Source organism: Cetorhinus maximus, chromosome 13 (assembly GCF_964194155.1).
Source record: "Cetorhinus maximus chromosome 13, sCetMax3.hap1.1, whole genome shotgun sequence".
Lineage (NCBI taxonomy): Eukaryota > Metazoa > Chordata > Chondrichthyes > Lamniformes > Cetorhinidae > Cetorhinus > Cetorhinus maximus.
In genome coordinates this window covers 74255006-74278851 of record NC_135891.1, presented here as the reverse complement: position 1 = coordinate 74278851, position 23846 = coordinate 74255006, and the positions used below count along the sequence as shown (strand labels likewise).

Below are 23846 nucleotides of genomic sequence, written 5' to 3'. Positions count from 1 at the left end.
CTCACAAAATGCCCTGTTGTAGTGATTATCCCGTAACAGAAAGGTCACATGCTCCTGAGGCTGCTGCACCTTCCAAGGATGAGGACATTGTGACACTAGAATTTAACTCCTCATTCAGAGATGGATGTGCTGCATTGAGATGAACAGGATAGCAACAGAGGTGATAAGATGGACCCAACATGGAGGGCACTGGCGAAAGAGGGTTGTCATAGCTAGTCATCATCATCCTCCTGGAATCTAGTGCCTATAAAATCTGCATGCTTGCCTCGTCTGGCCCGTGCTATGGCCTCTTCCTGTGGACCTTCAGCTTCTTCGCCTTCATTGCGCTCAGCCCTCTCAACGCCCTCATTATTGGAGGAGACGTGCAGCTCTTCCATCTCAACATCTGGCAAGACACCCCCACTTTGGAGTGCCAGGTTGTGTAGGGTGCAGCAAGCCACAGTGATGTGGGAGGCCCCCTGGGGACAGTACTGGAGAGCGCTGTCACTCCTGTCCAGACATCAAAAACGCAACTTCAAGATACCAGTGGTCTGCTCAATCAATGAGAGTGTTGCAGCATTGAGCAGTGTTGTATCCCTCCTCTGAGGCACTTTGTGGCCGCCATATCCTTTCTGGGCAGCCTTTATCACTGAGGAGCCAATCCCGGATGTGCTGAGGGCCCTCGAAGATCTGTGGCACCTGCAAGTGACTCAAGATGTACGAGTTGTAGGTTATCTCTCACATACCTGCACAATCTGCTTGTGGGGGTTGTAGACCAGCTGCACATTGAAAGAGTGGGACCCTTTCCTGTTAATGAATTGTAATGGTTACTGCCAGGGAGTTCTTAAAGCCACGATTGCAGTTGATGGCACCCTGCACCTGTGGGTATCCAGGGATCACAGCAAAACCCGCTGTCAGCTAGTGAAAACTGTATGTAATTGTGAGCCTTGCTAAAGAGGGCATCGGTGACCTCCTGTATGCTTGAAAATCCCACAGAGATCCCCAGTGGAGCCCTGGAATGAACTACTCACAAAGAGGTTTGGAGCAGTGGTCACTTTTAGAGCCACTGGCAATGGATGGCCTCTCAGTCCCTGCACTGCCACCTCCTCCGGGAGAATGTGACAGATGTGGGCCACCACATCCTCAGATGTGCGAAGGCATCAAAAGCACGGTCTCTCACTCATCTTGAGGCATGAGAAACATCTCCTCACGCCTTTGGTCCAACCAGATGCCTCCGCTCACGGGCTCTGGCAGCCTCAGCCTCGGGTGTTGAGGGGGCCCTGCAGGCCCTTGTTCATCAGGGTGAGGCTCTTCCCTTTGCCCAGCCTGGCAGTGACGGGCACTTCTCCTTTTTAGTTGCCTGGTTACTAGGATGAATGCAACATTGGCCGTTCCATCCATGTTTCCCTAGTGCTCGTCTCTGCGGAAACATTGAACAGAAACATGAGTGGGCAGAAGCCTGCAAAGGTCATTTTCCTGTTGCTTACTAGGGAGTGACTGTGGAGCCAATGGGCTACATTCATTACAGCCATTACATCCCCAATTAGTCCCTTTGCGATGCTATTCCAGCTTTGAGGATGACCTGAAGCACACCCACCACTCCAACCTCCCCCCATCCCAGTAAACACAACTCCAATGTCAGTGCTTCAGTGCTTTGACACAGGGGCTGGGGCCTGAAAGAGTTCTGCCAGCTGCTAGAAGCTTCAGGCAGGCACTCTCAGACCGTATCCTTTGGTTTACACAGCCCCCTACTCGCAGTGATGGAATGAAAGTTTGTTGGCGTGGGTTGGGAGGGGGGGGGGGGGGGGGGGGTGGGGGGGGGGGGGGGGGGTGCCAGTGGTGGGGAGTGGGGGGGGTTCCCATATCTGAACCTGGCAGCTGCACAGTTTGAAGGTCTTATGGCCATTAGGCATCTGCATTTTGGCCCGTGGCCCCTTTTCTATTGGTTCCTCCTGATACTCGGGATTTCTCACGAATGGGACAAAGGTTCTTTCCAAGGCAATCACCCAATGGCCCCAATCAGAATTATATTCTCACATGAAAGCACTGAAGGAGTTAAGGAGCCAAATTCCTTAAATTGGCATTTGGTTGTTCCTAGCGTCTCACTGCGCCTTCCTCTCCATTAGGAAAATCGGAATTTAGGAGGGTGCCCCTTCCACTGGCCCACACATGCAGTGGTTGACTCCTTCCACAAGCCCTAAGAGCCCTCCCCTGGCAAATCTTTTCATACTTTCTTTTTTAACTGCGTCATCAATTCACTTGGAAAATGGTGGTGCTGAGCTTCTAATCCCAGACCAGCTTCGACCTTCCCTCTGTGTGCAAATCTCCCCCATCGTATTGGAGGAACAACATGTTCAGATTTCCCTCCCTCCAGTCACTCTTCTTCCCACCCCTCTAATCAGCGATCCCAGAGTTATAGTTATGGATATCCCTGTCCTACCCCCGAATCCTTTGATGTTGATTTTCCGATGCCCCACTGTAGACCTGACCCCTCCCCATCTTGAGGCCTACTGCACTGTGACCTACAGAGACCCCCCCACATGAAACCATCGAGTGCCCACCCCCACATTACCTCTTTGCCATCTTTGCAGGTGCCTCCCCTGACTGTGACTGTGCCATCTGGGCCCAGTATGACGCCAGAAACCCCCGGGATTGATGTGTGTGAGGGAATGACCACGCCCTGCACACACCATGCTGGGCATGACTAACACAGGACTGACAGGCCCTCATCCTCCCTGGACCGGGACCAGGACAGTCTTTCCAAGCACAGCACAGAGCCACAGGACTGATTGTACATCCTGGCCCTGACTACCTCTTGTGCTCTTGCCAGGACTGTCTGTGCTTTCGAATAATTTCAACCCCCCTGTCATATGTCTGTGTGCACCCTTCAACAGCCTTCCCCCCCACCGTCATGTGTCTGTGTGCACTCTTCCATAGTCTTCCCCCCCAGTCATATGTCTGTGTGCACCCTTCCATAGTCCTCCCCGCACCGTCATGTGTCTGTGTGCACTCTTCCATAGTCTTCCCCACCCAGTCATATGTCTGTGTGCACCCTTCCATAGTCTTCCCCCCCCGTCATGTGTCTGCGTGCACCCTTCCACAGTCTTCTCCCCCCACAGTCATGTGTCTCTGTGCACCCGACACCCCCCCTGTCAAGCCTTTGCCCTCCAGTCCCTTTCACTGCCACCCTCTTGTCCTACTGGTCTGGAATGGATGACCTTGTCTGTGAGCCCCCCCCTGCCCCCCCGCCCCGAGTTCCTGCTGGTCTCGCCTACGCAGCTTTGGCACAAAGTCAGTGCAGCCATGATCACAGCACTTTGAAAAGTAGACAAACAAACCTCGAGGTCACAAGTGAAGTGCTGCTCGCCATGTGCACGTCGCTTATATCTGGTTGTGAATCACATCGGTCTAATTAGCCATCAACATGGCCTTTTGATCTGGAGTGAGGGTGTGATTTTGGTGAGCCGTCTTTTTAATCAATGTTCATGACATGTAAATGGTACAAGCGCGGTTCCCAGCATGGCGAGGCAGCCTAGCTGACTTCCGTTAAAGTCGGGAGTGGACAATCGTAATCTATTCTTACTCCAGCAAGAAACTGATTTTTGGATGACTGCCAAATTTTCCCACCCCACCCGCCATAGCATCCACCACTGGAGGGACCAGAAAATCCTGCCCTTTACCTCCTCTTGACACTCACTATCCTACCTATCTGGGTGTCATTGGCAGATTTAGTACGATACATTCGGTTCCTTCATCCAAGTCATTGATATAAATTGTGAATAGTTGAGCCGCAGCACTGATCCCTGTGGCACAACACTTGGAGCAGCTTGCAAACCTGAAAAAGACCCATTTCTCTACACTCTTTGCTTCCTGTTTGTTAACCAATTCTCCAGCCATGCTAATATCTTACCCCCTACACCATGAGCTCTTATTTTGTGTAATAACCTTTGATGTGGCACTTTGTCAAATGCATTTTGGAAATCCAAGTACACAACATCGAGAGGTTCCTCTTTATCTACATTGCTTGTTACTTCCTCAAAGAACTCCAGTTAGTTAACTACAATTCTCCTTTCACAAAAACATATTGACTTTGCCTTATCTTTAGTTCAGTGTATCATTTGTCTGTTAAGTAATGTTTGATCAAAGTTGATTTTGGTTTTTTTATTACAGTATGAAATCCTAGAACCATAGAACCATAGAACACTACAGCACAGAAAAACAGGCCATTCGGCCCTTCTAGTTTGTGCTGAAATATTATTCCGCTAGTCCCATTGACCTGCACCTAGTCCATAACCCTCCAGACCTCTCCCATCCATGTATCTATCTAATTTATTCTTAAAACTTAAGAGTGAGCCCGCATTTACCACGTCAGATAGTAGCTCGTTCCACACTCTCACCACTCTCTGAGTGAAGAAGTTCCCCCTAATGTTCCCCCTAAACCTTTCCCCTTTCACCCTAAAGCCATGTCCTCTCGTGTTTATTTCTCCTAATCTAAGTGGAAAGAGCCTACTCGCATTTACTCTGTCTATACCCCTCATAATTTTGTAAACTTTTATCATATCTCCCCTCACTCTTCTACGCTCCAAGGAATAAAGTCCTAACCTGTTTAATCTTTCCCTGTAACTCAATTCCTTAAGACCCGGCAACATCCTAGTAAATCTTCTCTGCACTCTCTCAATCTTACTGATTTCCTTCCTGTAGTTAGGCGACCAGAACTGCACACAATACTCCAAAGTTGGCCTCACCAATGTCTTATACAACCTCACCATAACATCCCAACTCCTATACTCAATACTTTGATTTATGAAGGCCAGTATGCCAAAAGCTTTCTTTACAACCCTGTCTACCTGTGACGCCACTTTCCTGTATTTGGTTATTCCTGTTGGTTGTTAGGAAAATACATCTCTTTTTGAAAGTTATTGCTCTCCATGGGAATCCAAACAATTAACAAATAATTTTTAAAAATTAATTCACAGGATGTGGGCTTCACTGGCTGGGCCAGCATTTATTGCCCATCCCTAGTTGCCCTTGAGAAGGTGGTGATGAGCTGTCTTAAACCGCTGCAGTCCATGTGGTGTAGGTACACCCACAGTGCTGTTAGGAAGGGAGTTCCAGGATTTTTACCCAGCGACAGTGAAGGAACGGCGATATATTTCCAAATCAGGATGGTGAGGGGAACTTCCAGGTTGCGGTGTTGCCCGTGTCCTTCTGGATAGTAGTGGTCTTGGGTTTGGAAGGTGCTGTCTAAGGAGCCTTGGTGAGTTCCTGCAGTGCATCTTGTAGATGGTACACACTGCTGCTATTGTGTGTCAGTGGTGGAGGGAGTGAATGTTTGTGGATGGGGTGCCAATCAAGTGGGCTGCTTTGTCTTGGATGGTGTCAAGCTTCTTGAGTGTTGTAGGTGCTGCACTCATCCAGGTAAGTGGGGAGTATTCCATCACACTCCTGGCTTGTGCCTTGTAGATGGTGGACAGGCTTTGGGGAGTCAGGATTCCTAGCCTTTGACCTGCTTTTGTAGCCACAGTATTTATATGACTAGTCCAGTTCAGTTTCTGGTCAATGGTAACCCCACAGGGTGTTGATAGTGGGGGATTCAGTGATGGTAATGCTATTAAATATCAGAGGGCAATGGTTGGATTCTCTCTTGTTGGAGATGGTCATTGCCTGACACTTGTGTGGAGCGAATGTTACTTGCCACTTGTCAGCTCAAGCCTGGATATTGTCCGGGTCTTGCTGCATTTGGACAAGGACTGCTTCAGCATCTGAGGAGTCACAAATGGTGTTGAACATTGTGCTATTATCAGTGAACATCACCACTTTTGATCTTATGATGGAAGGAAGGTCAGCTGAAGATGGTTGGGCTGAGGACACTACCCTGAGGAACTCCTGCGGTGATGTCCTGGAGCTGAGATGATTGATCTCCAACAACCATCCATCTTCCTTTGTGCTAGATATGACTCCAACCAGCGGAGAATTTTCCCCCTGATTCCCATTGACTCTAGTTTTGCTAGGGCTCCTTGATGTCATACTTAGTCAAGTGCGGCCTTGATGTCGAGGGCAGTCTTTCTCACCTCACCTCAGGAGTTCATTTTGTCCATGTTTGAACCAAGGCTGTAATGAGGTCAGGAGCTGAGTGGCTCTGGCGGAACCCAAACTGGGCATCAGTGAGCAGGTTATTGCTAAGCAAGTGCCGCTTGATAGTATTGTTGATGACCCTCTCCATTACTTTACTGATAATCAAGAGTAGACTGATGGGGCGGTAATTCGCCAGGTTGGATTTGTCTTGCTTTTTGTGTACAGGACATACCTGGGAAACTTTCCACATAGCTGGGTAGATGCCAGTGCTGTAGCTGTACTGGAACAGCTTGGCTAGGGGCATAGCAAGTTCTGGAGCACAAGTCTTCAGTACTATTGCCGAAATGTTGTCAGGGCCCATAGCCTTTGCAGTATCCAGTGCCTTCAGCCATTTCTTGATGTCACGTGGAGTGAAACGAATTGGCTGAAGACTGGCACCTGTGATGCTGGGGACCTCCGGAGGAGGCCGAGATGGATCATCCACTCAGCACTTCTGGCTGGAGATTGTTGCAAATGCTTCAGCCTTATCTTTTGCACTGATGTGCTGGGCTCCTCCATTATTGAGGATGGGGATATTTGTGGAGCAACCTCCTCGAGTGTTTAATTATCCACCACCATTCACAACTGGACATGGCAGGACTGCAGAGCTTAGATTTGATCCATTGGTTGTGGGATTGCTTAGCTCTATCTATGACTTGTTGGTTATGCTGCTTGGCACACAAGTAGTTCTGTGTTATAACTTCACCAGGTTGACACCTCATTTTTACGGAGCAAAAGCTCCCCCAGAGTACATTCTGCACCTCCGAGTGGTGTTCAATATGGAGGAGCACTGATTCATCTTGCTGAGGGAGGGATGTGGTAATCAGCAGGAGGTTTCCTTGCCCATATTTGATTTGAAGTATTCAACGAACGACATGGCACTAGGAAGTTCTGAGGCACAAAGGGACCTTGGCGTGTGTGTCCATAGATCTCTGAAGGAGGAGGGGCATGTTAGTGGGGTGGTGAAAAAGGCATATGGGACACTTGCCTTTATCAATCAAGGCATAGATTAGAAAAGTAGGGAGGTCATGTTGGAGTTGTGTAGAACCTTGGTGAGGCCACAGCTGGAGTACTGTGTGCAGTTCTGGTCGCCACATTATAGGAAGGATGTGATTGCACTGGAGGGGGTGCAGAGGAGATTCACCAGGATGTTGCCTGGGATGAAACATTTAAGTTATGAAGAGAGGTTGGATAGACTTGGGTTGTTTTTGTTGGAGCAGAGAAGACTGAGGGGCGACCTAATCGAGGTGTACAAGATTATGAGGGGCATGGACAGGGTGGATAGGGAGCAGCTGTTCCCCTTAGTTGAAGGGTCAGTCACAAGGGGGCATAAGTTCAAGGTGAGGGGCAGGAGGTGTGGGGGGGATGTGAGGAAAAACTTTTTAACCCAGAGGGTGGTGACGATCTGGAATGCACTGCCTGGGAGGGTGGTGGAGGTGTGTTGCCTCACATCCTTTAAGAAGTACCTGGATGAGCACTTGGCACGTCATAACATTCAAGGCTATGTGCCAAGTGCTGGTAAATGGGATTAGGTAGGTAGGTCAGGTGTTTCTCATGTGTCAGTGCAGACTCAATGGGCCAAAGGGCCTCTTCTGCACTATGATTCTGTGATGCCAGGAGACTTCATGGGGTCTGGAGTCCCTCCCAACTGTTTCCCACTGTGCCACCACCTCTGCTGGGTCTGTCCTGGTGGTAATGGTGGTGTCTGTAAGGTATGATTCCATGAGCATGACTATGTCAGGCTGTTGCTTGAACTAGTCTGTGAGACAGGACAGGGCTGAACTTGCCATTGCTGTTTCCTCTTTTTGTGACTTTGTAGCAACTGAGTGACTTGCTAGGCCATTTCAGTGTCAACCACATTGCTGTGGAGCTAGAGTGGGCCAGAACTGCAGATTTCCCTCCCTAAAGCTTTTTACAATAATGGTTTCATGGTCATCATTCCAGATTTTTATTAAATTCAAATTCCACTATCTGCTGTGGTGGGATTTGAACCCCATTCCCCAGAGCATTACCCTGGGTCATTATCCATTTACTCTTGGAACTTTAATGGATTTTCTAGTTCCCTTATTGCTGAGAACTAGAAAATCCATTAAAGTTCCAAGAGTAAAAATTGTCTGGTTTCAAATGTGATGAGTCACAGTGGTGAATTCACTTTCCAAAGGCACTGTGTGGGTTTCATGGAGTTAGATACTAGTTCCTTTTTTCATTCTCACAATTCCTCATACCAAACCAGGCTCACGTCAGCAACTATTACAGAATAACTCAAACTATCAAGAGGGAGTTTCCCTATTTGCATGCAGAATTCAATAAACGGAGCTGCAGTTCTGTGAGTGAGATTTATAAACTGACTTCCGAGTACAGAGACAGCTTCACTCAGAGACTGATTCAGACAGAGACTTCTCCAGGCAGCAACTGCTTCACTCAGAGACTGATCCAGACAGAGACTTCTCCAGGCAGCAACTGCTCCAGGCAGCGACTGCTTCACTCAGAGACTGATCCAGACAGAGACTTCTCCAGGCAGCAACTGCTTCACTCAGAGACTGATCCAGACAGGGACTTCTCCAGGCAGCAACTGCTCCAGGCAGCGACTGCTTCACTCAGAGACTGATCCAGACAGAGACTTCTCCAGGCAGCAACTGCTTCACTCAGAGACTGATCCAGACAGAGACTTCTCCAGGCAGCAACTGCTCCAGGCAGCGACTGCTTCACTCAGAGACTGATCCAGACAGAGACTTCTCCAGGCAGCAACTGCTCCAGGCAGCGACTGCTCAACACAGAGACTGATCCAGACAGAGACTTCTCCAGGCAGCAACTGCTCCAGGCAGCAACTGCTCCAGGCAGCGACAGCTTCACTCAGAGACTGATCCAGACAGAGACTTCTCCAGGCAGCAACTGCTCCAGGCAGAGACTGCTCAACACAGAGACTGATCCAGACAGAGACTTCTCCAGGCAGAGACTGCTTCACTCAGAGACTGATCCAGACAGAGACTTCTCCAGGCAGAGACTGCTTCACTCAGAGACTGATCCAGACAGAGACTTCTCCAGGCAGAGACTGCTCCACTCAGAGACTGATCCATACAGAGACTTCTCCAGGCAGAGACTGCTCCACTCAGAGACTGATCCATACAGAGACTATTCCATGCAGAGACTGCTCCACGCAGAGGCTGCTCAACACAGACTGCTCCGCTCTGAGACTGATCCAGACAGAGACTGCTCCGGACAGAGTCTGCTGCAGACAGAGACTGCCCCAGACAGAGTCTGCTGCAGACGCAGTCTCCCTATAGATTCTGACATGCAGCCGGTTGTACACAGTGGACATTGAGACAGATACTGTAGCAGTAGAGATAGCTCAGGGTGGTGATATGGATGGTCTGTTAAGCTTTGTGGAGCCAGTGGTGGTTGTGACCAATGTAGCCAATTCCCTCTTTGACACAGCGCTGTTGATGGTGGTATATGACCGGCTAAATGGGACAACACCTGGCAACAGTGACCTGGCCCAGAAGGAAGTGGCCCAGTTCTACATGATTTACAACATGATCTACTCATTAGCCCCCTTACTGACAACAGTGCTATTGGGAAAGTGGGCAGATCGCCAAGGTCAGAAGGTTCTGCTGGTGGTGCCATTACTGGGGTATCTACTGGGAAGGTTCTTACTGCTCTTCACCCACATTTTCCAGCTGCCTGTCGGTGTGATGTATGGATCAGCTGTGATCAATGGATTGACAGGAGGGTTCCCAGCTTATTGGAGTGGGATTAATGCCATCACTGCCCTGAGGTCGGGAGCAGCAAGACGCAGTCTGAGGTTAAATATGTTGGAGGTAGCATCAGGGATGGCTGGATTCCTGGGCAGTGTGGCATCTGGTCACTTCTTCCTGGTGAAAGTTAATAACCAGCATGGGCTCCTGCTAATCTGTCTATGTCTGACTCTGTATTTATTAAGTCTGCTGTACTCAGCATTTATCCTCAGATACCCAACAGTCCGCCCACAAGGCCAGGTTCCTACAGATGTGAATAATCTCAGTCTGAGGAGATATAGCACAGAGATGATTCTTCTCTTTCTCTGCTACCTCCTGTATGATTTTGGAGTAACTGGCGGGGAGAATATCATCTCAATCTTTGTTCTGAAGCCCCCATTGAGCTGGGATGCGGTCTGGGTGGGCTACGGCAAGGCAGCCTGCTACATCATGTTTCTGACCAGCTTCCTCGGAGTTCTGATCCTCTCCAGATGTTTAAGTGACATCTCGCTGGTGCTGATAGGCATAATCTCCAACACCATTGGATTTACCACCATGGCCTTTGTGAAAAGAAGCTCCTTATATTTCATTGGTAAGTGACTAACTGCATTTTAAACGCTCTGATAGAAATTAGATCAACTCTCTTGGTGAAAAGGTTCCGCACAAGCTCAGGAGCTGCACAATTCAACTCCTTCATCTGAATGATTTGAAATAACAACCAAGTCAGGAGCAGTAGACCATTTGTATGGCTGTCTGGGTTCTAAATACTGCAAGACCCTAACCTAGCCCAGTACACTAGCCCAGTGCGAATGTTACTGGATTAATAATCCTTGTGGTTGTGAGTGCAAGTCCAAACTTGAAGTCAGTGAATTTTGTAATTTGTGGGTTAGCAGTGAGACACTGCGAGAATGTTGTCAAAAATCAACTGATGTCCTCCAGAGATGGGAATCTGCCACCCTTCCCTTGGCTGTATGTCATAACATTCAAGGCTATGGGCCAAGTGCTGGTAAATGGGATTAGGTAGGTCAGGTTTTCTCACGTGTTGGTGCAGACTCAATGGGCCAAAGGGCCTCTTCTGCACTGTGTGATTCTGTGATTCTGACTGGTCTCCAGGTTACTCCAGTCCCATATGCTATGTTTTTCCTACATTGTAAGAGTGACTTTAGTTCCAAAGTCCTTCAGTGGCTGTAAAGTGCATTGAATCATCCTGAGGTTGTGAAACACAGGTTCTTTTGTATGGTTGACTTTTAATTTCCTTGAGGTAATTCAGATAAGCCAATGGGAGCTGGCCTTGTCAGTATTGCTACATTCTGAGAATGAATAAAAAGGCAAGTTTGAGGTCACATATTCAAATATTGGTCAAATACTCATCATTGAATCATTAATCTGGCTGATGCTGCAAACGTTTCAGGATTTCAAGAGGTATTTATGTAAATTCATTTCACTCAGAGATTAACTCAATATTCCTAAAACAGTCATAAATCAGAACCCTGTGACTAAGCAATGAGGAAACTCAGATTTTAAAAAAACCTCAAACACTCTGTTCAAAATTCTGAAGTTTGTTTCTGCTAAAATTTTGAATGATCTTCCATCTATAAATTTACATCTAAACGTTACAGAACAAATCTAGGGAAAGAAAGCCTTTTTTGTACCTCATTAAGTATCTGGCAAAGCTATTTGGGAAGATGGTGGTGCAGTGGTAATGTCACTGGGCTAGTAACTCAGAGCTCCAGGCTAATGCTCTGGGATATGGGTTCAAATCCCACCATGGCAGCTGGTGGAATTTAAATTCAATTAATAAGGTCTGGATTATAAAGCTAGTTTCAGTAATGGCTACCATGGAACTATCATTGATTGTTGTAAAAACTGATCTGGTTCACTAATATCCTTTAGGGAAGGAAATTTGCTCTCCTTACCTGGTCTGGCCTACATGTGACTCCAGACCCACAGCAATGTGGTTGACTCTTAATTGCCCTCTGAAATAGTCTAGTAAGCCACTCAGTTCCAGGGCAATTAGGGATGGGCAAAACATTCTACCTCCTTAAGGAGGGTGTGGAAATTAGAAAAACATGAAGTGTTAAACTGTAGCTAAACTGTATTAGTCAGATTTATCAGTACTAGTAAGGTTTATCACAATTGTGAAGTTTATTAAGTTAAAGCTAAGTAAAAAAAAGTTCATATAAGTAAATCAAATAAAATAAAGTTAATGTAAGTGAAGTAAAGGTAAGGCATGGCAGGCCGCTCATTCACTTTCAATGTGTGTCCTGTAGTATGTGGAAAGTTGTGGACACTTGCAGTGACCTAGATGACCACATGTGCAGAAAGCATCAACAGCTGCAGAAGGGCAGAATTTTGCTGTCAGCGAGCAAGGGGCGGGGCCCACTCGCCGATGCGGGATAACGTCGGGCAGAACCCCCAACATCATCCCGCCCCATTTAAATTTTCAGGAAGGCGGGGGTGCAGCAAAATCAGCTGTGCGCCCGCTGACCTGTCAATGGCCAACTGAGGCCATTGACAGGATCAATTATACAATTAAAGGACCTGCCCATCCAACCTTAAGGTTGGCGGGCAGGCCAGGAGCCCTGGTGGGCAATAGAAAACACATGAAACCTCATCCACAGGCGGGATGAGGTTTCATGCAGGGTTTTAACATTTTTAATAAAGTTATGATGTTAATTATGAACATGTCCCATTTCATGTGACATTGTCACATGAGGGGGACATGTTAGGGAATTTTTTTTCTATTTTTAATATTTTTAAAAGTGGAAGTGATCTCCCTGAGGCTGCACTTTGCCTCAGGGAGATGTGCACTCTTTCGTGCACAAGCGAGAAAGAGTGCACTCTCGCTTTTGGGGAATCCCCTCCGCTCGCAAAGGAAGCGTATAGTGCTTCCAACTGGACGTCACGCTGGGCAGGCCTTAATTGGCGTAAAATGGCAGCGGGGCCCACTTCTCTAGCAGGGATCGTCTCCCCGCCCGCCGGAGATTGAGTCAGGCCCACCAGCCCGGCAGGCAGAAAATTCTGCCCTTGAGCTCCAGGTTTCAGAGCTCAAGCAGCAGCTGGAGTCACTGGCACATCAGTGAGGCTGGGAGCTACGTGGATAGCACATTCAGAGAGGTGGTCACAACGCAGGTTAGTGACATGAGGGCAGAAAGGGAATGGGTGACTGTAAGGCAGCCCAAGAGAACCAGGCAGGTAGTGCAGGAGACTGAGGTCCCTCTCGCTAATTGGTTTTTCATTTTGGATGCTGGTGAAGGCATTGGTTCCTTGAGGAGTGCAGTCAGAGCCAAATTCGTGGCACCACGGGTGGCTCAGCTGTACAGGAGGAGAGGAAGAAATGGGGAACAGCAGTAATGATAGGGGATTCGTTACTTGGGGAACAGACAGTAGCTTCTGCAGCCATAAACATGACTCCATGATGGTGTTGCCACCCTGGTTCCAGAGTCAAGGATGTTGTGGAACGGCTGCAGGACTTTGTTCTAGGGGAGGGTGAACAGCCAGAGGTAGTGGTCCGCGTAAGTACCAATGACAGTTTGGAAGGGACAGGAGGTCGTGAAAGCAGATTTCGGGGAGCTAGGAAGGAGATTCAAAAGCAGGACCTCTAAAGCAGTAATCTCAGGATAACTTCCAGTCTGATGTGCTAGTGAGCATAGAAGTAGGCGAATTGAGCGATTGGGCACGTGGCTGGTGAACTGGTAAAGGAGGGAGGGCATCAGATTTCTGAGGCATTGGGACTAGTTCTGGGCCAGATGGGACCTGAACAAGATGGACAGGCTGCATCTTACCAGGACTGGGACTGACATCCTTGCAGGGAGATTCACTAGTGCTGGTGGGGACGGTTTAAACTCGATTGGCAGGAGGGGTGGGAATCTAAGGGGGAGCTCAGATTGGAGAGAAGCAAAACTGGCAAAAGGAAGTAGAAAAGTAGAAAGCAAAAATAGAAGACAGACGAAGCATAGGGAAGCATCAAATAGGATCAGAATAGAGAATAAAGTTAAAAAAGCAGAATTAAAGGCATTCTATCTGAATACATTTAGCATTAGCTAAAAGGTTGATGATTTCAATGCACTAATTGAGGTAAATGGGAATGATTTAATTTTTGTTACCGAGACGTGGCTACAGAGTGACCAAAATTGGGAACTGAATATCCAAAGGAGATGGGGTAGCACTCTTCATAAGGGATGAGATCAGTACATTAGTGAGAGCGGACCTTAGGTTGAAGGATCAAGATGTAGAATTAGTTTGACCGGAGAAACAACAAGGGGCAGCAAGCATTGGTGGGAGTTTTTATAGGTCACCAAACTGTAGAGGTAATGTTGGGCATGGTATAAATCAGGGAATTAGAGATGCATGTAACATTGGTAATACAGTAATAATGGCCGACTTCAATTTACACACAGACTGGGTGAACCAAATTAGTACTAATGCTGTGGAAGATGGATTCCTGGAGTGTCTATGAGATGGGTTTCTGGAGCAGTACGTTCAGGAGCCAACTATGGATCGGGCTATTTTGGGTTTAGTGTTGTGTAATGAGAGAGGTATAATAATAACCTTGCTGTAAAGAAGCATTTGGGAAATAGTGATCATAATATGATGGAATTTTGCATTAAGTTTGAATGTGATATAGTTTGTTCTGAAACTAGGGTCTTAAATCTGAAGAAAGGAAATTTTGAAGGTATGAGGGGCAAGTTGGCAATAGTGGATGGGAAAATATACTGAAAGATTTGGCGTTAGACAGGCAATGGCTAGTATTTAAAGAAATACTACATGGTCTGCAACAGATATGCATTCTTCTAAGGCACAAATACCCAAAGTGTAAGGCAAATCAACCATGGTTAATGAAAGAAGTTAAAGATTGCATTAGATCAAAGGAAATGACTTATAAGGATGCCAGAAAAAGTGGTAAGCTTGAGGATTGGGAGCAATTTAGAACCCAGCAAAGATGGACCAGGAAACTGATTAAGAAAGGGAAAAGAGAATATGAATGCAAATTAGTGAGGAACATAAAGTCTGACTGTAAAAGCTTCTTTTGGTATGTGAAAAGAAAAAGATTAGCTCGGACAAATGTGGGTCCATTACAGGTGGAGATAGGAGAATTTATAATGGAGAACAGGGAAATGGTGGAGAAACTAAACAATTACTTTGCATCAATGAAAACAAAGTTACTGTGGATGCTGGAAATCTGAAATAAAAACAAAGAATGCTGGAAAAACTCTGCAGATCTGGCAGCACCTGTGGAGAGAGAAACAGAGTCTATATACAGACTCAAAACATTAACTCTGTTTCTCTCTCCACAGATGCTGCCAGACCTGCTGAGTTACTTTGCATCTGTCTTCATGGAAGAAAATACAGAAAATCTCCCAGAAATACTAAGTGACCAAAGAACTTGTGAAACTGACAAACTAAAAGAAATTAGTGTTAGTAAAGAGGTAGTTCTTGAAAAGTTACTTGAATTGAAAGTTGATAAATCCCCTGGACCAAATGAGCTTCATCCCAGAGTGTTGAAGGAGGTGGCTACAGAGATAGTGGATGCATTGGTGGCTATCTTTCAGAATTCTTCAGATTCTGGAAAGGTTACTGCAGACTGGATAGTTGCAAATGTAACCCCAGTAATTTAAGAAGGGAGGAAGAGGGAGGATGGAGAACTACAAACCTGTTAGTTTGACGTCAGTAGTCGGGAAAATGTTAGAACCTATTGTGATAACTGGACATTTAGAAAAGAATGCTAAAATGTGCAGACCCAACATGGATTTATGAGGGAAATCATGTTTGACAAATGTGTTGAAGTTTTTTGAGGATATCCCTTCATAAAGGAGAACCAATGGATGCTGTTTATTTGGATTTTCAGAAGGCACTTTTGGCAAGGTCCCACACAGGAGGTTAGTAAATAAAATGGGATTGGGGTACTATACTAGCATAGGTTGAGAATTGGTTAACAGACAGAAAACAGAGTAGGAATAAATGGGTCATTCTCGGGGTGGCAGACTGTTACTAGTGGGGTACTGCAATGATCGGTGCTGGGGCCACAGCAGTTCACAATCTATATAAATGATTTGGATGCGGGGGCCAAATGTAATATTTTCAAATTTGCTGATGACACCAAACTGGGTGGGAATGTAAGTTGTGAGGAGGATGCATGGAGGTTTCAAGGGGATTTAGACAGGCTAAGTGAGTGGGCAAGAGCATGGCAGATGGAATATAATTTGAATAAGTGTTAAGTTATCCACTTTGGTAGAAAAGACACCATTTAAGAAATACTGTCTTTCTGTCTTTTCTCTCACCATTTAAGAAATACTGTCTTTCTGAGAGATTGGGAATGTTGATGTCCAAAGGGACCTGGATGTCCTTGTTCATAAGTCACTAAAAGCTAACATGCAGGTACAGCAAGAAATTAGGAAGGCAAATGGTATGTTGGCCTTCATCACAAGGGGATTTGAGTACAAGGGTAAGGATGTCTTACTGCAATTGTATAGCGCCTTGGTGAGATCGAACCTGGAGTATTGTGTCCAGTTTTGATCTCCTTATCTAAGGAAGGACATACTTACCATGGAGGAAGTGCAATGGAGGCTCTCTGGATTAATCCCTGGGATGGCAGAATAGGTTTATGAGGAGAGATTGGGGAGATGTTGAGGAGACTGGGCCTGTATTCTCTAGAGTTTTGAAGAATGAGGGGTGACCTCATTGAAACTTACAAAATTCTTACAGGGTGTGACAGACTGGATGTGGATAAAATGTTTCCCCTGGCTGATGAGTCTAAAATAAAGGGACATAGGGCAGAATCGTCCCAGATTTACACTAAGTGCAGTAGCGGGCGGGATAAAGGGCGTTTTACCCGCCGGCTGCAATGGTGGGTTTTCGCGCCATTTTGTCCCAGTTCCACCTCATTAATTATGCAGTCATAGGAAACACGCCTCCGGTTTGCCCGCCATGTTGTTAGCTCACCGCCTCTTCATGCAGGGCACCATATTTAAACTGCAGCTGTGCTTGCAGCCCAGGACTGCTCCAGTGACGACATGACCCCAAAAACCAAGAGTGCAGGCCCCTGATTCAGTGATGCATCCCTGGGACACCTCCTGGACACTGTGGGGGCCAGCCACAATGTCCTCTACCCCCCCGCTCTGGCCACAGGAGGCCCATCAGTCTCACCACTCCTGCTTGGGAAGTAGTGGCAGTGGTGGTCAGTGCCAATGCTGCACACAAGAGGTCGGCCATCCAGTGCATAAACCAGATGAATGATCTCATCCATGCCCCCAGGGTAAAGCAACCATCTCATCACTCTAAACTCACACACTCGCAAGCCCATCACACATTCACTGGCATCTCACTCACTGCCAGTTGAAGGCGCATCACCACTCACTCTCTCACACACACCCTCACATTTCCATCTGGGCTCATCTCCTCTGGAGACTGCCTCCTCAGCCCTCACCATCCTGAGGCCACTTGCACAGATCAACATGTGCCCCCCACCTCCCACCAACACACTCTGGGATACCCCCCATTCCCCAGTACAGTCCTCGCCCTGCAGCCTCTTCCTTTGCCTGAGGTCACATCTCCCCCTTCCCCAAGCAGGCCCTAGTCCTGCAGCTGTTGAAAAGCCCCCCCCACTTTACGGCTAGTCTGGTAGGTAGAGCCCTGCCCGTGAGCACCTCTAAGAGTGATGTGGTGCTGCCTGCGAAGCCTGGCGCTGATGACCACGAGTGCTGCCCAAAGCAAGGTAGGTAAACAAACCTCGAAGTCCCAAGTGAGGTGCAGCCCGCCAGGTGCACAGTGTTTATGTACAGTTGTGAAACATGTTGGTGATGATCCAGCACGGGGAAAGATTCCAGCCAGCAGCTCTTATAGTGAGATGCTAAAGTATTGAAACTAGGTTCCCGACGTGCAGCGGTGGGAAACATGGCCCGTCATTGATGGGTGGAGTGGATATTGCTCCCCCCGCCCCACCCGCCATGATGCCTGATGCCAACAGGGCCGGAAAATTCCAGCCATAGTCTTAAATGGGCTGCCCCTTCTCCTGAGATTATGTCACAGGGCACTTAGAAAATCATAATACAATTACACAGAGTCAACATGGATTTATGAAAAGGAAATTGTGTTTGACAAACTGTTAAGAGTTTTCGGGTATAACTCACCACCTTCTCAAGGGCAACTAGGGATGGGTAATAAATGCTGGCCCAGCCAGCGACACTCACATCCAATAAATGAATTAAAAAAAACTATCAGGGTAGCTATTGTGGATATGGGTTTTCAAAAAAAACATTTAATAAGGTGCTACACAAGAGGCTATTTCACAAAATTGGGACTCATAGAATTGGGGTAATATGGATTGAGAATTGGTTAATGGACAGAAAACAGAGAGTAGGAATAATCAGGTCATTTTCAGGTCGGCAGAGTATAACTAACGGATTGCTGCAAAGATCTGTACTTGGGGCCTTAGCTTTTTACAGTTTATATCAATGGTTTAGATGAATCTGCTGAGTGTTACATATCCAATTTGTTGACAAAATAAAGTTATTTAGGAAAGTGGTGAGGAAAACTCAAAGAGGCTGCAGAGGGGCAGAGACAGGCTGGGCAAGTGGGGAGAACATGGTAGGTGGAATAGAATGTGACGAAGTGTGAAATTATCCACTTGAACAGGAAGAAAAAAGTAGAATTTCTTTTAAATAATGAGAATTTGGATAAGGTTTGCATTCAGAGGGACCCGGTTGTCCTTGTACATGTTTCACAGAAAGTTAACATGCAGTTACAGCAAGCATTTAGGAATGCAAATGGTATGTTAGTTTTTGTTATCAGGATTGGAATTTAAGAGTAATGAAATCTTACTACAATACAGAGACCACACTTGGAGTACTGTGTGAAATTTTGCTCTCCTTATAAGGAAGAACTTGTCCATGAGGGAGTGCAATGAAGCTTCATTAGACTGACTCCTGGGTGGGGGGAGGGGGGATTGTTCTATGAGGAGAGATTGAGTAAATTTGGCCTATAGTCCCTGGAGGTTAGGAGAGGTGATCTAATTCTGAGGGGTTTAACAGGGTAGATGCTGAGAAAATGTATTGCCCTGGCTGGCGAGTCTAGAACACAGGGCCACAGTCTCAGAATAAGGGGTGATTTGGGACTGAGATGAGGAGAAATGTCTTAATTCGAAGGGTTGTGAATCTTTGGAATTCTCTACCCCAGAGGGCTTCTGATGCTCAGCCGTTGAGTAGATTCAAGACCAAAAGTTATAGATTTTTAGGCACTAAGGGAATTAATGAAGGATAATTCATAATTAATGGGGATATTGTGACAAGGTGGAGTTGAGATAGTTGAACCATGATCTTGTTGAATGGTGGAACAGGCTCAAAGAGTCAAATCACAGAATCATTACAGCACAGAAGGAGGCTATTCGGCCCATCATGTCTGTGCTAGCTCTCCAAATGAACATTTCACCTTGTACCAGTTCCCCACCTTCCCCCTGTAACCCTGCACCTTCTTCCTTTTCAGATAACAGTCTAATTTTTAAAAATTCATTCATGGGATGTGGGCTTTGCTGGCTGGGCCAGCATTTATTGCCCATCCCTAGCTGCCCTTGAGAAGGTGGTGGTGAGCTGCCTTCTTGAACCGCTGCAGTCCATGTGGTGTAGGTGTACCCACAGTGCTGTTAGGGAGGGAGTTCCAGGATTTTGACCCAATGATAGTGAAGTAACGGTGATATATTTCCAAGTCAGGATGGTGAGTGACTTGAAGGGGGACTTCCAGGTGGTGGTGTTCCCATGTATCTGCTACCCTTGTCCTTCTAGATGGTATTGGTAGTGGGTTTGGAAGGTGTTGTTGAAGGGGCCTTGGTGAATTCCTGCAGTGCATCTTGTAGGTGGGACACACTGCTGCTACTGTGCGTTGGTGGTGAAGGGAGTGAATGTTCCCCTTTTGAAAGCTTCAATTGAACCTGCCTCCTCCACACTCAGGCAGTGCATTCCAGGTCCTAACCACTTGCTGTGTGAAAAAATTCCCCTCATGCCATCGTTGCTTCTTTTGCCAATTACTTAAAACTGTGTCCTCCCATTCTTGATCCTTCCACCTTAAGGAACAGTCCTATCTCTGACCAGACCCCCTCATGATTTTGAATACCCCTATCAAATCTCCTCTCAACCTTCTCTTCTTCAAGGAAAACAGTCCCAACTTCTCCAATCTAGCTACAAAGTGTAGATATCTACAACTTCCTCTATCTATGAAGTTCCTCATCCCTGGAATCATTCTCATGAATCTTTTCCCCACTCTCTCCGATACCTTCAGATCCCTCGTAAAGTGCAGCGCCCAGAATTGGTGCAATGCTCCAGCTGAGGCAGAACCAGTGTTCACTGTTATACAAGTTCAGCAATAGCTCTTGTGCTCTACCAATATAATTAAAGCCCAGGATACTGTATGCTTTATGAACTGCACTGTCAACCTGCCCTGCCACCTTCAATGATGTATGAACATAAACACCCAGGTCCATCTGCTCCTGCATCCCCTTTAGAGCTGTACACTTTATTTTATAATGTCTCTCCATGTTCTTCCATCCAAAATAAATCACTTCACATTTCTGCTCCTACTCCTGCTCATATTTCTTCTGATGTAGAGCAGTTCAGGGATTGAGAACAGTTTCGGGATTGAGAACAGTTCTGGGATTGAGAACAGTTTTGGGATTGAGAACAATTCTGGGATTGAGAACAGTTTCAGGATTGAGAACAGTTTCGGGATTGAGAACACTTCTAGGTTTGAGAACAGTTTTGGGATTGAGAACAGTTTCAGAATTGAGAACAGTTTTGGGATTGAGAACAGTTCAGGGATTGAGAACAGTTTCAGGATTGAGAACAGTTTCAGGATTGAGAACAGTTTTGGGATTGAGAACAGTTTCAGGATTGAGAACAGTTTCAGGATTGAGAACAGTTCTGGGATTGAGAACAGTTCTGGGATTGAGAACAGTTCTGGGATTGAGAATGGTTTCGGGATTGAGAACAGTTTTGGGATTGAGAACAGTTTTGGGATTGAGAACAGTTCTGGGATTGAGAACAGTTTTGGGATTGAGAACAGTTCTGGGATTGAGAACATTTTCAGGATTGAGAACAGTTTCAGGATTGAGAACAGTTTCAGGATTGAGAACAGTTCTGGGATTGAGAACAGTTCTGGGATTGAGAACGGTTTCGGGATTGAGAACAGTTTTGGGATTGAGAACAGTTTCGGGATTGAGAACAGTTTCAGGATTGAGAGCAGTTTCAGGATTGAGAAAAGTTTCGGGATTGAGAACAGTTTCAGGATTGAGAACAGTTCTGGGATTGAGAACAGTTCTGGGATTGAGAACAGTTTTGGGATTGAGAACAGTTCTGGGATTGAGAACAGTTTTGGGATTGAGAACAGTTCTGGGATTGAGAACATTTTCAGGATTGAGAACAGTTTTGGGATTGAGAACAGTTTCAGGATTGAGAGCAGTTTCAGGATTGAGAACAGTTTTGGGATTGAGAACAGTTTCAGGATTGAGAACAGTTTCGGGATTGAGAACAGTTTCAGGATTGAGAACAGTTTCAGGATTGAGAACAGTTTTGGGATTGAGAACAGTTTCAGGATTGAGAACAGTTCTGGGATTGAGAACAGTTCTGGGATTGAGAACAGTTTTGGGATTGAGAACAGTTCTGGGATTGAGAACAGTTTTGGGATTGAGACAAATTCTGGGATTTAGAACAGTTTTGAGATTGAGAACAGTTCTGGGATTGAGAACAGCTTTGGGATTGAAAGCAGCTTTGGGATTGAGAGCAATTCTGGGATTGAGAACAGTTATGGGATTGAGAACAGTTTCAGGATTGAGAACAGTTTTCGTATTGAGAACAGTTTTGGTATTGAGAACAGTTTTGGGATCGAGAACAGTTCTGGGATTGAGACAAATTCTGGGATTGAGAACAGATTTGGGATTGAGAACAGTTCTGGGATTGAGACAAATTCTGGGATTGAGAACAGTTTTGGGATTGAGAACAGCTTTGGGATTGAAAGCAGCTTTGGGATTGAGAGCAAATCAGGGATTGAGAACAGTTTTGGGATTGAGAACAGTTTCAGGATTGAGAACAGTTTTGGGATTGAGAACAGTTTTGGGATTGAGAACAGTTTTGGGATCGGGAACAGTTCTGGAATTGAGACAAATTCTGGGATTGAGAACAGTTTTGGGATTGAGAACAGTTCTGGGATTGAGACAAGTTCTGGGATTGAGAACAGTTTTGGGATTTAGAACAGTTCTGGGATTGAGAACAGTTTTGGGATTGAGAGCAGCTTTGGAATTGAGAACAGTTTAGGGATTGAGAACAGTTTTGGGGTTGAGGACAGTTTTGGGATTGAGAACAGTTTCAGGATTGAGAACAGTTTTAGGATTGAGAACAGTTTTAGGATTGAGAACAGTTTCAGGATTGAAAACAGTTCTGGGATTGAGAACAGATCTGGGATTGAGAACAGTTTTGGGATTGAGAACAATTCTGGGATTGAGACAAGTTCTGGGATTGAGAACAGTTTTGGGATTTAGAACAGTTTTGGGATTGAGAACAGTTGTGGGATTGAGAACAGTTTCGGGATTGATAACAGTTTCGGGATGGAGAACAGTTCTGGGATTGAGAACAGTTTTAGGATTGAGAACAGTTTCAGGATTGAGAACAGTTCTGGGATTGAGAACAGTTCTGGGATTGAGAACAGTTTTGGGATTGAAAGCAGCTTTGGGATTGAGAGCAATTCTGGGATTGAGAACAGTTTTGGGACTGAGAACAGTTTCAGGATTGAGAACAGTTTTGGGATTGAGAACAGTTTTGGGATTGAGTACAGTTTTGGAATCGAGAACAGTTCTGGGATTGAGACAAATTCTGGGATTGAGAACAGTTTTGGGATTCAGAACATTTCTGGTATTGAGACAAGATCTGGGATTGAGGACAGTTTTGGGATTGAGAACAGTTTCAGGATTGAGAACAGTTTTGAGATTGAGAGCAGCTTTGGAATTGAGAACAGTTTCGGGATTGAGAACAGTTTTGGGATTGAGAACAGTTTTGAGATTGAGAACAGTTCTGGGATTGAGAACAGCTTTGGGATTGAAAGCAGCTTTGGGATTGAGAGCAATTCTGGGATTGAGAACAGTTTTGGGATTGAGAACAGTTTCAGGATTGAGAACAGTTTTGGGATTGAGAACAGTTTTGGGATTGAGAACAGTTTTGGGATCGAGAACAGTTATGGGATTGAGACAAATTCTGGGATTGAGAACATTTTTTGGATTCAGAACAGTTCTGGTATTGAGACAAGTTCTGGGATTCAGAACAGTTTTGGGATTGAGAACAGTTTCAGGATTGAGAACAGTTTCGGGATTGAGAACAGTTTCGGGATTGAGAACAGTTCTGGGATTGAGAACAGTTTTGGGATTGGGAGCAGCTTTGGGATTGAGAACAGTTTTGGAATTGAGAACAGTTTCAGGATTAAGAACAGTTTTGGGGTTGAGGACAGTTTTGGGATTGAGAACAGTTTCAGAATTGAGAACAGTTTTGGGATTGAGAACAGTTTTTGGATTGAGAAGAGTTCTGGGATTGAGAACAGTTTTGGGATTGAGAACAGTTCTGGGATTGAGAACAGTTTCGGGATTGAGAACAGTTTCAGGATTGAGAGCAGTTTCAGGATTGAGAACAGTTTTGGGATTGAGACAAATTCTGGGATTTAGAACAGTTTTGAGATTGCGAACAGTTCTGGGATTGAGAACAGCTTCGGGATTGATAGCAGCTTTGGGATTGAGAGCAATTCTGGGATTGAGAACAGTTTTGGGATTGAGAACAGTTTTGGGATTGAGAACAGTTCTGGGATTGAGAACAGTTTTGGGATTGAGAACAGTTTCGGGATTGAGAACAGTTTCAGGATTGAGAGCAGTTTCAGGATTCAGAACAGTTTTGGGATTGAGAACAGTTTCAGGATTGAGAACAGTTTCAGGATTGAGAACAGTTTTGGATTGAGAACAGTTTCAGGATTGAGAACAGTTCTGGAATTGAGAACAGT

General features: G+C 45.9%; 2 protein-coding genes across 3 annotated transcripts in view; both read left to right on the top strand.

Moving 5' to 3' along the window:
- The window catches only part of LOC144688703 (DNA-binding protein RFX2-like), a 911596-nt gene that overhangs the window by 422458 nt on the left and 465292 nt on the right, over positions 1-23846 (top strand). The window lies entirely within an intron of this gene.
- LOC144688700 (solute carrier family 46 member 2-like) overlaps positions 8955-23846 on the top strand; it is an 84235-nt gene continuing 69343 nt past the window's right edge. Inside the window, exon 1 of one of the 2 annotated variants that reach the window (XM_078555555.1) lies at positions 8955-10419. In XM_078555555.1, the coding sequence (XP_078411681.1) occupies positions 9456-10419 (964 nt within the window). In that variant the 5' untranslated portion in view covers positions 8955-9455. The remainder of the gene's footprint in view (positions 10420-23846) is intronic. The other variant, XM_078555554.1, reaches the window with a different exon arrangement.